The following is a 19,465-nucleotide window of genomic DNA, read 5'->3' as shown; positions in this document are numbered from 1 at the left end:
ATTCGAAGATCTTTGCCTTGTAGGAAACTTGCTTTGCATTAAAAAATATTTCCCAGATTCCCCAGATTTTAGTGTCAAAATTTGCGTGCCTTTTCACTAATTTTGAAAGTTTTTGAACTAAGTCACCGCAATTGTTACGCTGGCCACTCTTGTAAAGAAAAAGTGTTACCAAATATCCAACGTTTCTTTTTTTGTCCCGGACTCTACAAATGGGTTCATGCTTTATGTCAGGATTGTTTAGATTGCCAAAAAAACAAGCAGAAACGAAAAGACGTAAATGAAGCGCCATTGGAACCGTGGTCTAGTATGGTCCCTTTTCTTTTCCACACGATTCATATTGACCACAAGGGTCCCCTAAACCCCCCTTCAAGAGGAAAAGGACATTGTCTGGTAGTGGTAGATGCTTTTTCTAGGTTCATTCAAGTTTATCCTGTTGCAAGCGTAGGTGCGGAGGATACAATAAAAGCTTTCGAAAACTTCATTTTAAGCTTTGGTATTCCTCAAAAACTAGTCTATGATAGGGGTTCGGGTTTATGAGCGAAGAGTTTGCCAGCTGGACTCACGAATTAGGAATAACACATGCCCCTCGCACCTCTCATTCACCTTGGACGAACGGGAAAGTTGAAATTCAAAACAAGCATCTCGCAGCTCATTTCAGAATTTTTTTAGACAATTCAAAAAGTCAGTGGCCTGACTTAGCAAAAAAATTTGCTTTTTCACATTACACCACTATAAACTCCGCCACTGGCCTAACACCTTATGAAATTGTATTTGGAGAAAAACCACAAATCCCCCTTTCCCTAAAATTAGGTTCGCTGAGAAATTCCGAGCTAAATTGCTCCTCCGCTTTTTGTAAGGATCTCCCATTACATAGGCACACCCAACAACAATCCGAGAACCAAGATATTGACAGGCTATTAAAAATAATTTAAGTACAAAACTCTTGTTACGTGAAAACACTTTTAAACATCTTTACAATACGGCTTATTTAAGAAGCTTTTCGGCAACAGATAAATCACATACGCTTAGGAATAAACATAAGCTTGGAAAAACATTGCCGGTCGGCAGAAAAGTTCTCCTCGAAAATCATTCTTTTCAAGACGGGAAATCAAAAAAATTGCACGAACTGCGAAGTGGACCTTACACTATCACAAGAAAAATAACAAATGTGAACTATGAAATAACATTAGATAAGGATGAAAGTCACAAAAGCGTGGTCCACCGGAACCATCTCATCGAATATTTTCCAATTGAGGAAAAAAAGTAGATCTGACTACTAACTACGGACTAACAAATGATGATAAGAAAACTTTTTATCGAGGTTTATTAACATCTCAGATCGACAAACTAAATGCCCCCCTTAACAAATTTAGTTTTCAAAATCCATTTGAACAAGTTGAATATGTGCCTGTGGAATTGTTAAGCTCTCCTTCAACTACTGATTCACAAGTAAATGAACCACAAAATTCACAACAAAAACTGAAACTTTGGGTTCGGGTTTTCCTGATTTCACTTTTCCCTCGAGAATACTTACACCCTCATCGACTCTACCGCATAGACCAAGGGGTAGAACCTCAACACCATACCAAGATTCTAATCGCACTAATGTGTCATCTAGAAGTACCCCTCCTGACAGTCGATCTCGTGTAATCAGCTCACCTCAAATGCCCTCAGATAATGATTACGGAAATTTGCCCTCGACATCTTTTCGTACCCGTAGACGACCAAATTTTTACCAAGCAGGCTTCACCTGAGCTAATAATAAAATATATTTTTTTATGTTATAGAATCGTCTGCACAAATTGATAAAAACGACTTATCAATCATTGTAGATCAACTCTGCCACGGTTCCTTCATTCCCACAGTTTCTGGTCACTTCATATGCATGCTTCACCAGTTTAGTTAGTTCTTTATTTTGTATGCTTTTTCCTATCTTCTTTATATCGTTTCCTTCTATTTTCTTTTTTACTTTACTTACTCTGAGTCTCATCACGAAGATGTGTCCAACACATTAAAAGTTTCTCATTATGACTGTTCTCACCCCAATGAAAATCGAATGTATGCCTTAAATCAAGTAGCTCCCTGCAAACTCAGCCCTGAAAACCTTTATGTAACAGAGGTTTCTGTTACATTGTATCAAAGATCCTATCGTGTTTCACTCAACGGGACAATGTGTCGCGTGAAAGTTTTCCCTTTAAGTTTTCATTGCGGAGTGAACTCACACTCCTCTATAATTCATAACCAAAACAGTATTACGTACGACCTGATCATATCTCCGGAACAATGTGCACTCGCTTCAAAAAAACATGAAATTGTTGTAAAGGAATTTGGTCACACTTTTACACTTCCAATTAAGTTTAATGAAAAAATTCAGTCAAATTATAATCACGGTCAAACTAGAGAAAAAGATAGTGTAACTGATTGTGATGGCAGAGGCCATATTAAACATTACACATTTGAAACTTACATGCAGCAAGTGGAATTAAAAGTAAATGCAGACAACAAAAAGGTACAGAACCCATATGGTTTTGTCTTACCGTGCAGTCTGACTGACGGTGGATGTGAATCCACCTCCTTAGATCCATTTGCGTACACTTGGACCCAACCTAGTAATTGCCTTCTCTCTGTTCTTTTCCAAAATAAAGCTAAAATGGTTAAGTATCTTTTTGATCCTACGCCCGCTCAATACTACATTGTGAGCGAAGGAAATACTGAACCAACTGAGAGAGAAAAAATGTATGGTCGTGATGAAAACAGTGAAAAACTTGACATGAAATTTCGTATATAAGACAATAAACAGGAGTTGTGTGGCAAGAAAGGAGCACTGTACCGAACAAATTTTGATTCCTTGTTTATTTCTTATTCCGGTGGTTTTGATATGAGTACGGGCAAACCAAATGTTATTCATCAAGGAAAAAATAATTATAAAATGACAGTTGATTCAAATAATGTGGTTTCAATAAACGGGATGTCTAAGGTCTCTTCTAATCTCGGTAAATTTGAAAAAGATAAGTTTCACTGGAATTTTGTAGGAACAGATAAGATAGACTATGAGTTACATCTAGGCGCCAAACTCTCCTAACTTATGTACTTCAATGCAAAACAGTTGAGACATTCTGAAACGACTCTTTTACAAAACCAATGTGAGTTAGAGAGAACCCAGATACTAACTATTATGATGCTTGCTGTGCAAAATAATAGATTAGCAGGTTATATGCTTACCGGGAACCGTTCGATGTTTTTGGACACCGATGGAAGTATCGAATGGCTATATCACTGTCCAAACAAATTGTCCCCACTTAAAGTTCTTGATCGTTGTTTTGATAGAATTCCAATTTTTTATGAAGATCGTACTATGTTTGTTGATCCTATTACCCGTCAAACTTTTCCTATTGCTAATGAAATAAAGTGTTCTGGAGGCTATCAAAATGCCTTCCAACTTGATGTTGATGATGAAAAATCTTGGTACCAGTTAATGCCCGCTCCCATGCCTTTTTCCTCTCCCGCGATCATGTCACCCCATGACATTGGTCATATAACGCAATTTCCCACTTATGACACACGACGAGCCGGAATGTACACACCTAAGCAAATTAAACAATTTTGATCAAACATTATTCAAAATACCGTTTCAAACGATATCTTAAAAAAATCACCCGAACGGTAATGACTAAAGAGAACATAAACTTTGATGATCAAAAAGGATACGATTTTGCTAGCTCAGTGAATTTTAATCGCGAGGTGTATCTTGATTCGCTTCTATCTCCTACCTCTTTTGTGATTCAATTTATTGGCACCTTTGGAAAAATAGCCTATTGGGTTGAACGATGTGGTGCCTAATTTGTTTGTTTTTTTCTCGTAAAGTTTCTTATTGATATCTTAGTCACAATTCTTCGGGCTCTTGAAATTCATCGTTTGTCAAAACAAACTACAGGTTTTTGGAAAATCCTCCTTGGAGCAACATATAACCTTTTCGTTCTTTCTATTTTTACTTCTGTTTTTTCACCTAATGAAAACGAAGAGCAAAAAGAGAGAGCAGCTGAACACGGTGTTGAGCTCAAAGGCGTAGAATCACCTAAATACAATTTTTGTACACAGGCAGAAAACGCTCAACAACTGCCAGAAGAACCTCCTCGAAATAAACACTACCCCGTTATAGCCCCTCTATAAAAAAAAATTGTACCTTTTTATCCTTTTACCTTTCAGCTTTGAAGTTTGCTAGTGAAATTATCCAAAAAAAAACACAAAAAACAAATTTTTTCTTCCTTTTAGTTACCTATGGTGGCTCTACTTCCTATATTTTACAGCTTATTTCTTATTATATGGAGATTATTTGGGACACTGGCTTAACTTATTTGACTAATAACAAAGTTACTGTCCATTTTCGCTCTTTTACGGGTAGAATTGTTGCTTTCCATATACCTTCATCAAAAAAATACATCCAAATTAAAGTTTGCATTAGCTTAGACTTTGCTGTTCCTGCATTTTCCAGGAGCAAACTGATTGGTGAGGACATTAATTTATTTGTACCGAGAAGCAATGACAACTTTTATAATTTATTAGATTACTTGCAACACGAGGAAAATGTACCTAAGACGTATATGTTGGGAACTAATGTCAAGTTGCTCCTCTAATGACTCCTCCTCTGATTTCTCTTTGTCTTCATCAGATTCTTCAGATGATGGTTATCCTTCTGATATTTTTGTCTCAGAAACTGATCATGAAATCACCATTATACTCAATCAACAAAAATTAGCTCAAGTTAGATCTTTTTTCCTACCCCGTTCGCGAAAATTTATTCATCTCTATATTAGTGTTGTTTGGGAACGATATGATGTAATTCTTTACAAAAACGACGATAACTTCTCGGAAATTCTTGATTTTTTTATTAGTGAGTCTCAAAAACACAGTAAACCATCACATGGACTTTAACCCGTTGGCAATTTTTACCCCTGTTTATTCTCTAGATTTTGAAATTGAATTTTTGAATTATCAGGGTAAAATTGTCTCTTTTTATATCCCCTCATCCAGAAACATCATTAATTTAAAAGTTGAAGTTAAACTTGACTTCTCTCTTCGTCTTGAAATAAATGAGACTGTACGACTCTATTATGAACTAATTTTGTATAAAGAACATGATACATTTGATACACTCGTGTTTCATCTTGAATTCGGAACCTCAGCTGATGAAAAAATGTACTTGGCTCCATACTTCCTTAAAGTTCTCTATTAATGGATTTTAACCCATCTGCTTCCTTTACTTCCCTCCCGTCTTCCAAATTATTTGTACAGTTCTTAAATTTCTTTGGCGAAGTTTCGTCTTATTATATTCCAAACTCAGAAAACCTCGTTCACCTACGTGTCAAATTTATTAATGAAGGTTTTCCTAATTTTTTAATCAACCTTCCAACTGCATTATATTACGATGTTCTTGTTTTCCCAGTAAACACTACCTTCGACGTGCTAATAGAACATCTTCAATCCGAAAGCACCTCAACTGAAACAATTTTATTGGGTTTCGATGTAAAACTAATAGTATGACTTAAAATCAGTGCGCACATTTTCAGGTTCATCGACTTTATGTACGAAATATCTTAAATAAAACAGATCAGGAATCGAATTTTTTTTTGGTACCACCATACTTTTTCTGTCCTTCCTTTTTTCCATCCTATATCTTTATTTTCTTGGTTGTTATTTTGAGTTACTCTGCATTTGCAAGCTAAATCTTTTATCCCCCTGGAAAATTTCATCACTCCCAAATATCTTAAACCATTATCTCTGTAACGAGCGAGATATTTGCAAACCCGCTGCGCTAACTTGAACAGGCTCAATGTTCCTATTTATCAATCATCAATTTTTTGAAATCCTAGGTTTTGAAAAAACATTCAAAGCAAAACCGGAACCACAAGCTTTTCTCCGCGTTAAAATTCGTTCGATAGGCTCATCAAATGCTGGTGAAATGTCTGTTTATCCTAGTTCAATTTACTGGAAATATTTCATGTTCTGTTTGAGCAACCCTGATTGTCTACCACATCATATGCAGTCGAATGATCTGATATTTAAATAATCTTCCTCCCAATGATTTTCAAATTTCAGAACGCTTATGTTGCCCTTACCCACTTCGAACGATCTTTTGTTTTTGCACCAGATGAGAATCATGTTTGCCCAGCCATTATAATTTACTTCGACTACTTGGATTCAATAAAAGAAGATTTCATTTATGTATTCCCTGATTCGCCATTTTGGATTTTCTTTTTGGCTCTCTCGAATACAACACCCGACCTAGTACCTCATTCTTTAGATTATGTTTTAAAATTTTTCATTGACTTAGGAATCATGTATTTTTGTCTCCAAGGAAAATTTATAAAAATAACACGAATCGAAAGATCCTTCACGCCGACTTTGGGAAAACTCCTTCCAATGATTATAATTGATTACAGGTTTGAGGAACCTCCTTTCGTTTCTAATACTACTGTTGTTTTCCCTGATAACTTATATTGGGACTTTTTTCTTGCTATAGTCGATATTCCGGATATACCCTCGAACTTAAATCTTTTACCACTCCTCAAAAAGAATCCTCCTGAAGATTCCTAATCCAGTAATATGGAAAACATTAAATTTACTGACATTTGCCCCTACTGTTTTTTAAGTCCAATAAAAGACCCAGTTATGCTTCACTTTGATCCAAATGTTCAAATACAGCATGCTGCTTGCAAGAAGTGTGTTCTGTTGTCTTACCATCACATAAAAACTCAAAATGACCCTGACGAATATGGCCTTTACCCTCTGCCTCCCTGCCCTTTTTGTCGTGAACCCACAACAACGCAACCCGATCTGCAACCATGCGAAATATGTACTATTGGCCGTCATTGCAGTCTTGGTTCCCACATGAAACAGCATACTGGACGACTAATTTGCTGGTCCTGTCTGCAAAGACTTAATTACTGTCCTATTTGCAAAATCAAGTACGACTTCTCGAGCCCCTTCGCCTAATTTTACTTGACCATTAGTTTGCTTACTTTTTGATACATATACGCTGCTTTACTATGTAACCATTTTTGTAAATAAACACAGAAAACTAGTCCTAATTCGATCTATGTAGACGAAGGTATGTCGTTGGTTGCTTATTTGCCAGTAAAGGGTAACTCGAAAAACTGGAATAGATACTTTTGTGGTTGTTGATGTTCAGCCACCAATCCTTCAATACTTGTTAACATCACCCTGAGATCAGCTGTTCCCTTCTCTTTAATAGCGCTCAGGTTTTTCTGCCTATCGGCACAAGCATTACCGTGATAGAGTTACCTTTGGTCACTGGAAATGATTCCTTTCGATATTTCTTTAATTATATAGGTTCTATTTGGCCTACTTCAACTAAGCAGTTGAAATGAAAGAAAAAAAATAAGTTTTACTTTAAATACTTAAACAAAAACGGCTTACTGCATTAGTTTACTTTAGTTCTTTATTGTAAGTTTCTTGACTCTTAAATGAGTGAATGTTCCAAGTTAAGATTTTGAGAAATATGATTGCCATTAAATTCTCTACTGTTGCGAAATTTAGATGGCAACATCCTTGTACGCAAAAGAAAGTTACAAATGCTGCTATTGCTTTGAGGACTATCCTCAAGATATGGTCGTACTGCACTACGGCACAAAAAGGCTGCACGTGGCGTGCCGTGAGTGTGCCCTAATGGCACGAAAACTATGTACGGAGTTTAAGTGTCCTGAATGCAGGCAGCCCCTGACGGAGTTCCTCTTCGTCAGGACATGTGTGCAATGTTTCCAACAGAATCAACAACTTTATCACGGCAGACATATGTCTCTGCATCCTGAATATAACTTCTGCTGGGATTGTTCTCAGCGAAAGAAAAGCTGTGTGATTTGTCAACAAAAAGTAGACTTCACTTCGCCTTTCGCATGAAGTCAATACTAAATTACTATTGCATGATGATATTTCAAATTTCCTCGCTTTAGCTCACTTTATTTAAATTTTAAGAACACAACTCTTTTAATTTTTTTCAAAATGAGCAAATGTAATGTTCAGTTTTAAATTAACTGGAATGTCTCTCTAGGTGCAGTGGAACATCATCGTCTTCACAGGTAAAGTATTACAGGTATGTATAATGTTGCTTTAATCCTCCAGTGAATTAAGCAGAAAGGTTTATGGTTAGGAAAAGTTAAGAATTTTTCCCTTTCTAAATTCTTTTCAACTGGAAGGAGGCATTATCTGAATTCACCAAAGATGTTCTAAAATGTTTCTAACGGTTTCTAGAGTTTTTGCGATGCTGCCCACAGAAAAAACAAATGTTATTGATCTTGTTGAACCCGAAAGCAATCTTGCGGGATTATCAAACGAATGCCCTCCTGCTGAGAAAAACACACTCAGCAAAAGTCAGCATCAACAATATAAACAGCTCGACAAATTTATGGTCGACGAACGTCAAATTGAACGAAATCGTGCCCCGTTTGTAAAACGCAAAGGCTTTCCAGAGCGAGAACAGCACTCACGAATTATTGAATCGACACTACCTCCAACCAAACGTGTCCTCCTCGATGATGGCTTAAGCCGTTCTCGAATGCCTACGTTGACAACAAAACTCCAAATGCAACGGGAACGAGAGCTGAATATTAACCCACACAACCCAATGTATATACGTACGTTAAGTTATAACCTGCGGTTGGCTGCTAACGACTTTACGTTTGTTGGAAGGGTTATCCTGAAGAACGAGAGATTCGGCATAATCCTTGAGGGTGATGCGAATGATTTCCAACTATCTAACGTGCATTTACCTCACCGTGTCAACGTCTGGAAACTTGATTCTCGCGATCCCGAAAAGCACTCTTATATGTTGAGACAAGACAAAGGTACCCTCCGAACATCAGTGCCATACGATGCTATTACTGCATTTGGCATTCCCATTGACGAAATCCCAGTCAGCGATTATCAGCTTCGAACTTCTTTGTACGAAGCTGAAACCAATCTTCAGGAACTTCAGATGAAATTTGATAATTTAAAGTTGGAAAACGATAAATTATCTGATGCAGAATCTACACTGAAAGAATTGCAAATGAGATTCGACAATCTGAGGTTGGAGAAAGATCAACTATCGCAGGACCGTATTAATGCTAAGAAAATGGGAGATGTTCGGCAAGACAGAGAGAAACGATCAGCTGAGCTTCTCAATATAGAACGACAAATTACACAGAAATGTGCTGAAACCCTACAAAAGTATGAGAAGACATGCCATACCTTCGTAAAGAACGAAAAAATATAATTGAAAAAGATTGCTAGTCAGAGGAAAAAGATCAAAAGTCTTTATAAAACTGTGAACCGCCTGACAAAGAAGAGATAATGACAAACAAATCCTCAATATGGCATCTTGACTATTTTATACATTATCCGCTTCAAGCTTTTATATGTTTTCTTATGATGTTTTTATTTTAAATTCTTTTGCTATTATTTGACTGGGGTGAGATGTAAACGGGTAAAAGGGAGCCCCCCCCAAGCGTGCGCCAAGTAGGAAACTAAGAACAAGCAGACCGGATTAACGTTTTTACGAAATAAGGGAACTAAAACTGCTATTAACCAAAGTTTCGGTTTTCACCTGGTAACACCAAAGTGTTAGTCTGACTTTTCTTAAAAAATTACAGCTGCTGCCACTTATTCAGAAGTGAAGTGAAAGTAATAAGAACCCGAAATTCCGCATAATTCCGATTCCACACATTTCAAAGCTTTATAAATTTAGGCGCGTGTGTGTCGCAGATTGCTGCGAAGAATCGGATAATTATGCCTGATCTTTGTTGTGATCAGAAAAACCAGGTTTAGGTTTGTTAAAAACACATGGCGGAAAACCAGAAAAAAACGGGAACTCTAGGTTGAGCAGAACACCAAAAACTATTTGCGGAAGCCAGTTGGGCTTGAATGTTATAGGAATAGAATTTGAACAACAGAATCCAGTCTGCTTAACCGGTTTAGCTCAGATTCAGAAAATCTGGAAAGTTGAAGTTGGAATATTAAGAATTGTCAAAATTGAAGTTTAAAGATTGGAAATTGTCGAGTTAGCAATTTGGTATTGGAAAATAAGTGTATACCAGAACAAAGTAAGTCTCACCCTTATCAGTTACTTTTGTGTGATTGAATTAATTGTGTAAACTGATGTCTGTTCATTTAGGATTTTCCTTTTAATTTTAAAAGATCAGAATCAAACCTTTGTCCGTTGAATAAGACTTATTGGGCCCTTTTCCAGACTTTGGACATTTAAGTTTATTCTCATAATGGTCGCTTAGATAAAAGGGGTAAATCTATTTACGCGATGTATTAGACAAATATTTGCACGACCTTAAGATTATACAGAATACCCCCACGACAAACTTTTAACCGCGTAAACTTGCATAAAATAACACTATATCGCCATGGCTCCCTAGACATTTGGATATGACTTAGCGGCCCGTGCAACTCGATGAATCTGTGACATCCGAACATGTTATGCCCTGTATTATCAATGAGCGCTTAAAACAAAGTGGACAATACGCAACTTGAATAATTTCATTTTGGTTATATTTCCCAATTTTGGCTTTTGATCTGTTGTTCATTCGATCTATTGATCTAGTACCGAGAGACTTCCCAGTTTGAGGTACCAGACAAATTCAAATATGTCCAGACTAAAGATGAACGCATCAACCTGAGCCGCGCGCCTCAATCGGCAACGTTTTTTTTATAAAATGAGAAGAAATGAATCAAATGTCAAACCTCACAAAAACTACAAGTTCACCAGCCTTCTCTTACGACGAGCCGGTTCGTAGAGACATCATAGTTGATCTTAAAACAAGTCAAGATTTGGAAAGGATGAACAAAGAGATGGTAATAAAAAAAATTTTCAAGTTGAGAGCTCAGTCTTTTCGACTCATCTTCAAAAAAAATTCCAAGCAATCAGCTTTACAACATCTGAAAAATATTTAAGAAAATGATTTCAATAACTTTAGCAATTAAAAACATTTTTTATCACACTATGAGTGTTTTCCGAAATTCTTTTTTGGTAGTTGTTAAAAAAATTTTCAATAATTCATTCAGAAGAAACAACTCAGTAGCTGAAAAATCATTAAGAGTCTGGAGGACAGTTTAAGATTCGAGAAAAATTTTATAGTGTATCCTGTAGAATTAAAAATCAGCTAAGGTGATTTGGGGTCTTTGCTTCTAAATTCCAGCAAATTTCTTGGAGAATGTAGAGATCTCACTATTCGCCACAGAATTTAAAAAAATCGAGCAGTTTATATGACGAGCAAAATTTTTTCAAAAGTGAGTTATAATTATGTCCAAGAACTGTTTTTACTTTAATTATGCAAAAAAAGTCCCAAATTCTCTCATGTTAAAGTTAATTTGGTTTCTTAATTAGAATAAAGACTCCATTTTGGGCCGAGAAGACTAAACACCTTTCATCTTCCAAATTTTTTTTGATGGAATATGTAAATTATTCAGAAAATAACCCTAAGGTTAGATATCTACATTTAAAATGTTAAGTTAAATAATCAGTGTTGTTATTAATATAATAATCATAAAATTGTGGCTGTTCGTTCTCATATGTAAAAATAAGATTTGAAGGCTCCTATTTGTCGATTAACGGGTACTTTCTTCTGCTGATTGAGCAAAAATTAGGCCCAATTTTTTTCAAAGACAATTTTACTAAAAAAAGTTCTTATTGAAGAGGGCAATTTCTTCCATTTTTGAACGCTTTTCAAGATCAAAGATTGGTTACTCCACTTCATTTCGTTGTCTTTTTTAAAACAATTTGATTTGTTCTCTTGTTCTGTCTAGCGTTATGGCAATTAGTAAAGATTTTAAAAACTTTGGATGTTTCCCAGTGTCTTATATCTGCTTGTAGTTTCATTAGGCTAAAATTTGAGATAACAATTCGGCTGGCAGGATACGATCCTCAATGAAAATATCAATAGAGTGGTCGAATCCTTGTCGAAAATATCAAACTTTTTTCCCCAGTTAATTTGCCTGTTTATGCGGTTTATGTTCTTTGCTGCCTGAGTTTGAAGAAATACTCGGCCAATAGAAAGATCAGAGATCAAAACTGACTTGAAAACATCAATTCTTACTTTCAAAGGAAATTAATTGCTTAAATTATACAAAGAACGAATTGCATTTGACATTTTACTTAAAACTGAGTTCAAATGATTTTCAGAAGTTAGGTTTGGATCAATTTGTACTCCCAGATAACGACAAGAATGAGCTGGTTTGACAACTTCAACTTTAAAAGTAAACTCTGGATCCGAATTAGTTTGATTAGTAAAAAATAACATCTCTGTTTTATCGGCGTTTAAAAAGAGTTGATTTTCTGTCAGTTAATTGTCTGTTTATTCTAATAATTTTTTCATTTTTTTGTGGAATATTATCAATATTTTCAAAATTGCACATTAAACTAGTGTCATCATCAAACATAACAACGTCATTTTCACCTTCAGTTTTACAAAATTACATACCCTGGCGATATTATATCCAGGTTCTCAGCAGTACAGGAAACGACGTCATTAAATACTTAACCCGGGTTGAGGTTTTGGGTGAGTAAGAAATGCGGTGAATGCTGTGAATGTTGGTAAGAAATGTGGTGAACGCGGTGAATGCGGTGAAAAATTTGTTTTTCACCGCATTTCTTGCAAAAATTTACCTCATAGACTTCTGTGGCAAATTAATATAAGAAATGCGGCGAAAGCAGTGAATGCCGTGAAAAATTTAATACCGCATGTCACCGCATTGTTTTACAAAATTTCAGTGAAAATTCACCGCATATCTTACAAAAATTAACAGCATTTGCTTTCCAATGTTTACTGAATCTGATTTGATTTCACAAAAATTTTCATAGAAGTAAGTGACAGGTGGCGCACTGGAATAACAAGTTAAAGGCATGCAGGAGGTAAGAAGTTCGAACCCGTGTATGGAAGTGAATATTTTGTAAGAATACTGAGAAAGCGGTGAAAATAAAAAATTCACCGCAATTCACCGCATTCATCGCAAAAAGATGTAAGTCCTACGATGTGAAGATTTTTCTCTCACCGCATTTCACCCCATTTCTTATGAATATTCACCGACAAACATCGACCCGGGAACTGTTTGAAGCATTGAAAACGAGGGCGAACAAAAGGAATATTCATCATTTCAGAACAGATGGGACAAGTCACTAAAACTAATTGTTCAATTATTAAAAAAATCGGGTCTTTCCCATTATAGCCCCCCCAGCTTAGTGGTCAGATAACCTATCGCCCCCCCCCCCCAAACATGGTAATTATACCATAATGGGGGGGGGGCTATATTTTCATGGGGGGGCTATAATGGGAAAGACCCAAAAAATCAACTGACGAATTCTCAAAAAACTGTTCTCTTTGCCGAATCGTGCAGTTTTTTAGAATTTTTTTTAATAAAAATAACTTATATTTAAGCCTTTTCTCAGGTATCTAATGCAAAACACGTTGTGCGCGCAGTTGAAAAATGAAGAACATTTACAGCCGAATCAATATTGATTCGGTTGTGGAATCAATCTTAATCACTTTATCTGTTTTCCCAAATTACTTACAAAAGTTTATGAAAATGTAAGAATTAAGAGCGGTGATTGCGGTATTTTCCTTCTGCCAGTCATCACAGCCTACAGCTAATTACAATCCGTTTTTGTGTCTATTATCTCAGCTTGTCGTTCTTTTAAATTTTTAAAACTCTATGAGCGCCTTTTCCTTTTGGTAACATTCAGTGACGTTTCTCCATTCTCGGATAACCACTACAATAAGTGCACCAATAATAATGACCGCGATCGAGACATAAAAGTAGTCCCACACTATCGAGAAGAGTCCAATCCATGAATTGTACACCTGATTTTCCCCATTATTGGAAACTCAAAACTATTTAGCTTATATAATAAATAAATCACGGATACACTCTGCCCCCCCCCCCCCGCCCTAGTCTAAACCTGGAATTATGAAAAGAACGTCCTCGACCGATTTGAGCTATGGAAAGACCGTCCCCGACAGATTTTTGGTATGAAAAGAATTTGTCTGGACTTTAACTGATGTCCTCAACTTTGGCTGGACTTAAAACAAACGTCCTCGATTTTGGCTGGAACTAAAGCAAACGTCCTCAATTTTGAATAGACAATTAAAACGTGTCCTTGAATTTGACTTTACAATAAAATTTTTGTCCTTGAATTTGGCTTGATCGGTTTCAATTGTTCTAGAAAGTGAATGGACAATGAGCAATGTCGTCTACTTTAGATTTTGCCAGTGTTGTGCACACTAAATGAAGATAAGGTAATTTTTCTTAACGGAGTTAAGGTAAATCGTTGATACGGTAAAGTTAAGGTTCAACTTTAAAACCCCAAGTCGCACGTGCCACATTTTCACGGATCTACTCTGTTTCCCTCCCCCACCCAGCTTAGTGGGCATATAACTTTAACACCCCCATGTGAAAATCCTATCATAAATAAAATTTAATGGATTTTCGTTTGTGTCCCTCCCCTCTCCCCGGGTATGTTTATTTTATTAACCTGTGAACCCTTAAACCCCTCAAACCCCCCATTAATCTACAAAATCGATTATTCCTCGATAACAATAATAGTTGTGATAAACTTGGACGCAATTGTTGAAACAAAATTTGGATCTCATGCGTTTCTGTCCCCTTTAGCTTAGTGGTTGCGTAATATTTGCAACCCCCAGGGCCCAAAACCCGCGACGCACATGCCAAATTCTTAAATGCTTAATAATGATTTACTAACTTACTATATAATGGGACGTGTTCTGTAATGGGGGGGGGGGGGGTGTTGCAATAAAGTACTAGGGGGGGGGGGGGGGGCACGAACGGAAAAGATCCCAAACATTTAATAAAAATCAACATGAATACTTCAAAGGTGGCAGTAATGGGGAAGTACCTTATCTGTGGAAGACTTTGGTTTCAGATACTTTTCTGTAGAGAAGTGTTGTATGACATAATTTACCAGCACAGCATAAATAACAGCTGATAGAATAATTTCAACAGTGGCCAAGTTTGCGACACATGATATAATAGCCGCAAAAATAGCCATAATGCCAACAATACTACATTTAACTAACCAAAGTCGAAAATAAGGCTGGACATTAGAATAAAAATACAGCGCATATAATTTGGTATTTTGCACGTGATTAAAAATTGGTTATGTGATGGCAATTCTAGTATTGTAAGGTACTGAATGACGTGTGCAAAAAGCTTTTTGTAGTTATAAGATTTTTAAACCAGAACAAAAGCATGGTATTTTCAGTCTGTATTTTTGATCTGCCCAGATACTGATATGAGCATTTCTGTTTGGGGGTATAGGTTGTATGACCACTAAAATGGGTGATGGAGCTATATAATGGTAAAAACTCATTGTAATTAAATAAAAGAGATAACAAAAAACCTCCTTGGAACACAAAACTCTCGGATCTATTCTGTTTCCCCCCCCCCCAGCTTAGTGAGCGTAAATCGGATCTTTTCCGTTTGTGCCCCCCCCCCCCCCCCTCCCCCAGTACGTTATGCTCCCCCCAGTGACAGAGCACGTGTCATTACATAGTAAATCATTATGTAAAAATATTGCACGTGCGTCTGGGGGTTGCAAATAATATGCACCCACTAAGCTGGGGGGGGGGGGGGGCACAAACGGAAAAAATCCCGTAAATCTTTTATGACCCCCAGGCGCACGTGCTATTTTCTTACATAGTAACGTGCTATATAAAAACATATAAATTGTAACTGGGGGTCAAAAAAAAACACTGGGGGGGGGGGGGGGCGAAACAGAATAGATCTAAACTCTCGTTACTACAAGATAGGGGGAGACAACTGGCACGGACAGGACGTTACTGGCCATAATATCCAGTAACTGGCATCCTTACTGACCTCACAGAGGAAGAACTGTGAATCATTGAAAGACTACACACGTCATCAACTCAATCTAAAGAATTCATAGAATCAAACAGATTTTCTAGCTGCAGCAAACGCTCCAAGTAAAAACTCTTAACTCTCGATGGATGCAGCAGATGAAAATCTATTATGTGATTTGTCCACCAATTACAGACTGAGAAGACTCTTTAGAGCCTGACTTGAGACTTTATAAGTAATGTGTATATTGATACCTCCGCAGCATAGAGCCGCGATACGGTACCAATATACACATTACTCTAATTCCCTTTATATATCCACTACTCTATATTCACTTCTTTTATATTTAAAATCTATCATTTCTTGTCTCACTTAGTGCAATTCACGAGTGTCGAGTTACGCTGGTAATTAACCGTTATCAGACAGATAGTTTGGGTTCTATCCCCACTGACTTCAGTGGACGTCCCCAGATACTAGTATAAAACTAGTGAGACCGTGTAACAAGCACGTAAAACCAAATTGCGAAAATTTATATAACCACTTCGTGGATAACTGGAACAAAAAACCAGCTTAACTCTTTTATAAATTTTAAATTTTGCTAATAATTTGCGAATCACTCTTTAAGAGCGAAACCGCCCCCTAACGGAGTGATGCCCCAGTACAAAATCACTATTTATCGCGCTTAAAGAGTGATTTCCCTCTTTTTTTAGATAATTTTAAAAATTATCTAAATTTTTTAATAAAATTTTTAATCTTTTTACTTTTCTATATTTTTTTTATTTTAAATTATCTATACTCTTCAATAAATTTATATTCTCTTTTACTTTTTCTATATTTATTCCATTATTAATAAGAAATGATACAAAATATAATATTTACACGACCAACTTTCCCCAGTTTTAGTAATAACAGATCTGGGAACCAGTTCCACTGATCTGGGAACCAGCTTCGCTGATCTTTCAGTTAAATTTCTACTAAATCCTCTAGTTAATTCTACATCTGGATGTTGTTTCTTTACATGAGCTCTTATCCCATCATATCTCACAACAGAAAGACAATATAGACAATTAACTTTAGCCGAAGTACAATTTCTACATGTATACTTATTCTCTTCAAAATCGGTTAATGGTTTTACAGAATTACATTTATTACTTTTTCTAGTTAAGACTTCGGTGTTAAAGTTAGAGTTAGTGTTAGAGCTAATGCTAGAGTTAGAGTTAGAGTAATTGCTATAGTTAGAGTTAGAGCTAGTGCTAGAGTTAGAGTTAATGCTAGAGTTAGAGTTAGAGTTATAGTTAGAGTTAGAGTTAATGCTAGAGTTAGAGTTAGAGTTATAGTTAGAGTTAGAGTTAATGCTAGAGTTAGAGTTAATGCTAGAGTTAGAGTTGGAGTTAGAGTTAATGCTGGAGCTAGAGTTAGAGTTAGAGTTAATACTAGAGCTAGAGTTATATCCAGGTTCATCTTTAAAAGAACAATCAGTTTTCATACAAATACCACTTAATGTTTTGTCACCAAATGCAGATTTACTAATTTTATCTTCATGATATATTGAATAATGAAAAGCTAAAATGAAAGGGAGTCCACATTTATGTTTACACTCTAAACATTTTATAACCATTTATATTTGGTCAAATTTCAATTATACCCAACATATTTAGCCAAGATTTCAATTACATCTTTAGTATTATCTTTAGACGCAACACACTCTGTCAAATATTTCTTCCCCGTCGTATTGAGTGTATTAGTTTTATATCTTCTATCTAAAATCACTTCGAGGTCTAATTCCGTTTTATCTCTAACAAAATTTATAATTTCTTCTCTAAATTCTTCATTATTTCCTTATAGTCTGTTTAAATACCTTTGTCCCTCTTTATTTAAAATTCCATTCTCTTTATTTATATATTCTCCTTGTAGCTTATCGATAAACTGTTTTCTTTGCTCTTCTTCTCCGCATCCAAAGGTAACCAACGTACTTGCTCTATTTAAAATATTACTTGCACTCGTTGCCACATGTCCAGCAGTTTTTACTGTTGTATCAGGACTCATATAATTATATGTCATAAAACATGTACCTATAATTCCTAAAATAGTTGATGCTAGTCTAAAACCATCCGCTTTAACCATTTCTTGTGATAAAACATCATTCTGTATTTTATTACCTTTTAATGTAAGAAGTTTATTAAAATAGAACTGATAATTATCATGATTAATAGTATTTCTATCTGTAGCATTTTATCATGAGTGGTTTCATATATGCTATAAGTTTATTTTTGTCTTCATTTTCTAATTTATCTTTCACATTAAGAGCTTTTAAATCAAGGAAACCGACTCTCGAGTCATATATCATAGTTCTATTCTTATCAATAAAAATAAAAGTATTCTCTTTCCTATTATATTTAATTATACCATAACGAAGTTCATCTGACATCCCATCTGTACAATTATAATAGTTACTATTTAACTCACTAATTATTTTATTGAAGTTATGTTCACATTTACATATTTCACTAAAACTTTTAAATAGATCACCTCCATTATAAGTTGTTAAATAAATAGTATCACAACTCATTCTTGCTGTATTAATTATTTGAGCTGGTTTACGACAGATTACAACCATTTGAATAATATAATGTCTACCTTCTGTGAAATAATAAGCTATATCCTTATTTAACTTATCACCCATATCATCAAGAACAGTTACACTATCTTTGAATTTAGACTTATTTTTTGATGTGATCATATTTATATCGCATGTATTAAACCCAATATAAAACTCACCAGTCTCAGGATCTATCCAATCTCTGCCATCTTTACATACTATGATTATATTTTTAGCTTGATCTTGGTCTTGGTTTTGGTTTTAGTTTTGGTTTTGATCGGTGTAACCGCTTCGCGGATCTAAGAATAACTTTAAGTATTGTCTAATCAAATATGTTTTGCCTGTACCAGTTCTACCATAAACTATAGTATGTAATGGTGACTTTTCATATTCAAATCTAAATAGACCCCTATTCATAAATCAACCACAGCTTTCTTCTAGTTTTGTATATTTACTTGGTATTGAATCATATTTTATTTAACAAATTCCAATTAAGAAAATAAAAATTATAACTGCGCTACCTGTCTCCATTTTTATACCTATTAAAAATGCTTATCCTAACTTTTGAGGAATTCAATAATAAATTTAATATTGATAATAATGCTATGAGTGATATCAGAATGAAAGATATAGGAAAAGATATAAGGCTAACACCAATTGAAATAGTAATGAGAGATCAGACTCTAGATAACACAAGTGAACCTAACTTCAACATTATTGTCAATCTACATCCAACTGATGGTACACATCGGGTTTTAGTTATAAGAAGAGAAGGTGGTCCTGTGTATTACTATGATAGTTTTGGAGTTGAGACCCAACCATTTTTTTTAGAAGAATATGTTGATCTGGGCTCTAATGAAAGAATACAACAATATGATGAATCTTATTGTGGGGCTTATTGTTTATATATGATCTATCTTATTGATAGAGGATTTAGAATTAAGTATGCTTTGAATATTTTAGTTAATCAATGTAAATATCCAGGAAAATATA

General features: G+C 35.5%; 1 protein-coding gene across 4 annotated transcripts in view; it reads right to left on the bottom strand.

Moving 5' to 3' along the window:
• The window catches only part of LOC142342118 (uncharacterized), a 45,182-nt gene extending 30,008 nt beyond the window's left edge, over window positions 1-15,174 (bottom strand). For 2 of the 4 annotated variants that reach the window (XM_075393312.1, XM_075393313.1), the window contains exons 1-2: window positions 14,912-15,174; window positions 13,727-13,859 (exon numbers count right to left, since the gene is read on the bottom strand). In XM_075393312.1, coding sequence (XP_075249427.1) covers window positions 13,727-13,859; window positions 14,912-15,064 — 286 coding nt within the window. In that variant the 5' untranslated portion in view covers window positions 15,065-15,174. The remainder of the gene's footprint in view (window positions 1-13,726; window positions 13,860-14,911) is intronic. The other 2 variants (XM_075393315.1, XM_075393316.1) reach the window with 2 other exon arrangements.
• Window positions 15,175-19,465: the final 4,291 nt, after the last annotated feature.

Source organism: Convolutriloba macropyga, chromosome 7 (genome assembly GCF_964194025.1).
Source record: "Convolutriloba macropyga chromosome 7, txConMacr16.3, whole genome shotgun sequence".
NCBI lineage: Eukaryota > Metazoa > Xenacoelomorpha > Acoela > Convolutidae > Convolutriloba > Convolutriloba macropyga.
This window is presented reverse-complemented; position numbering and strand designations above follow the sequence as displayed.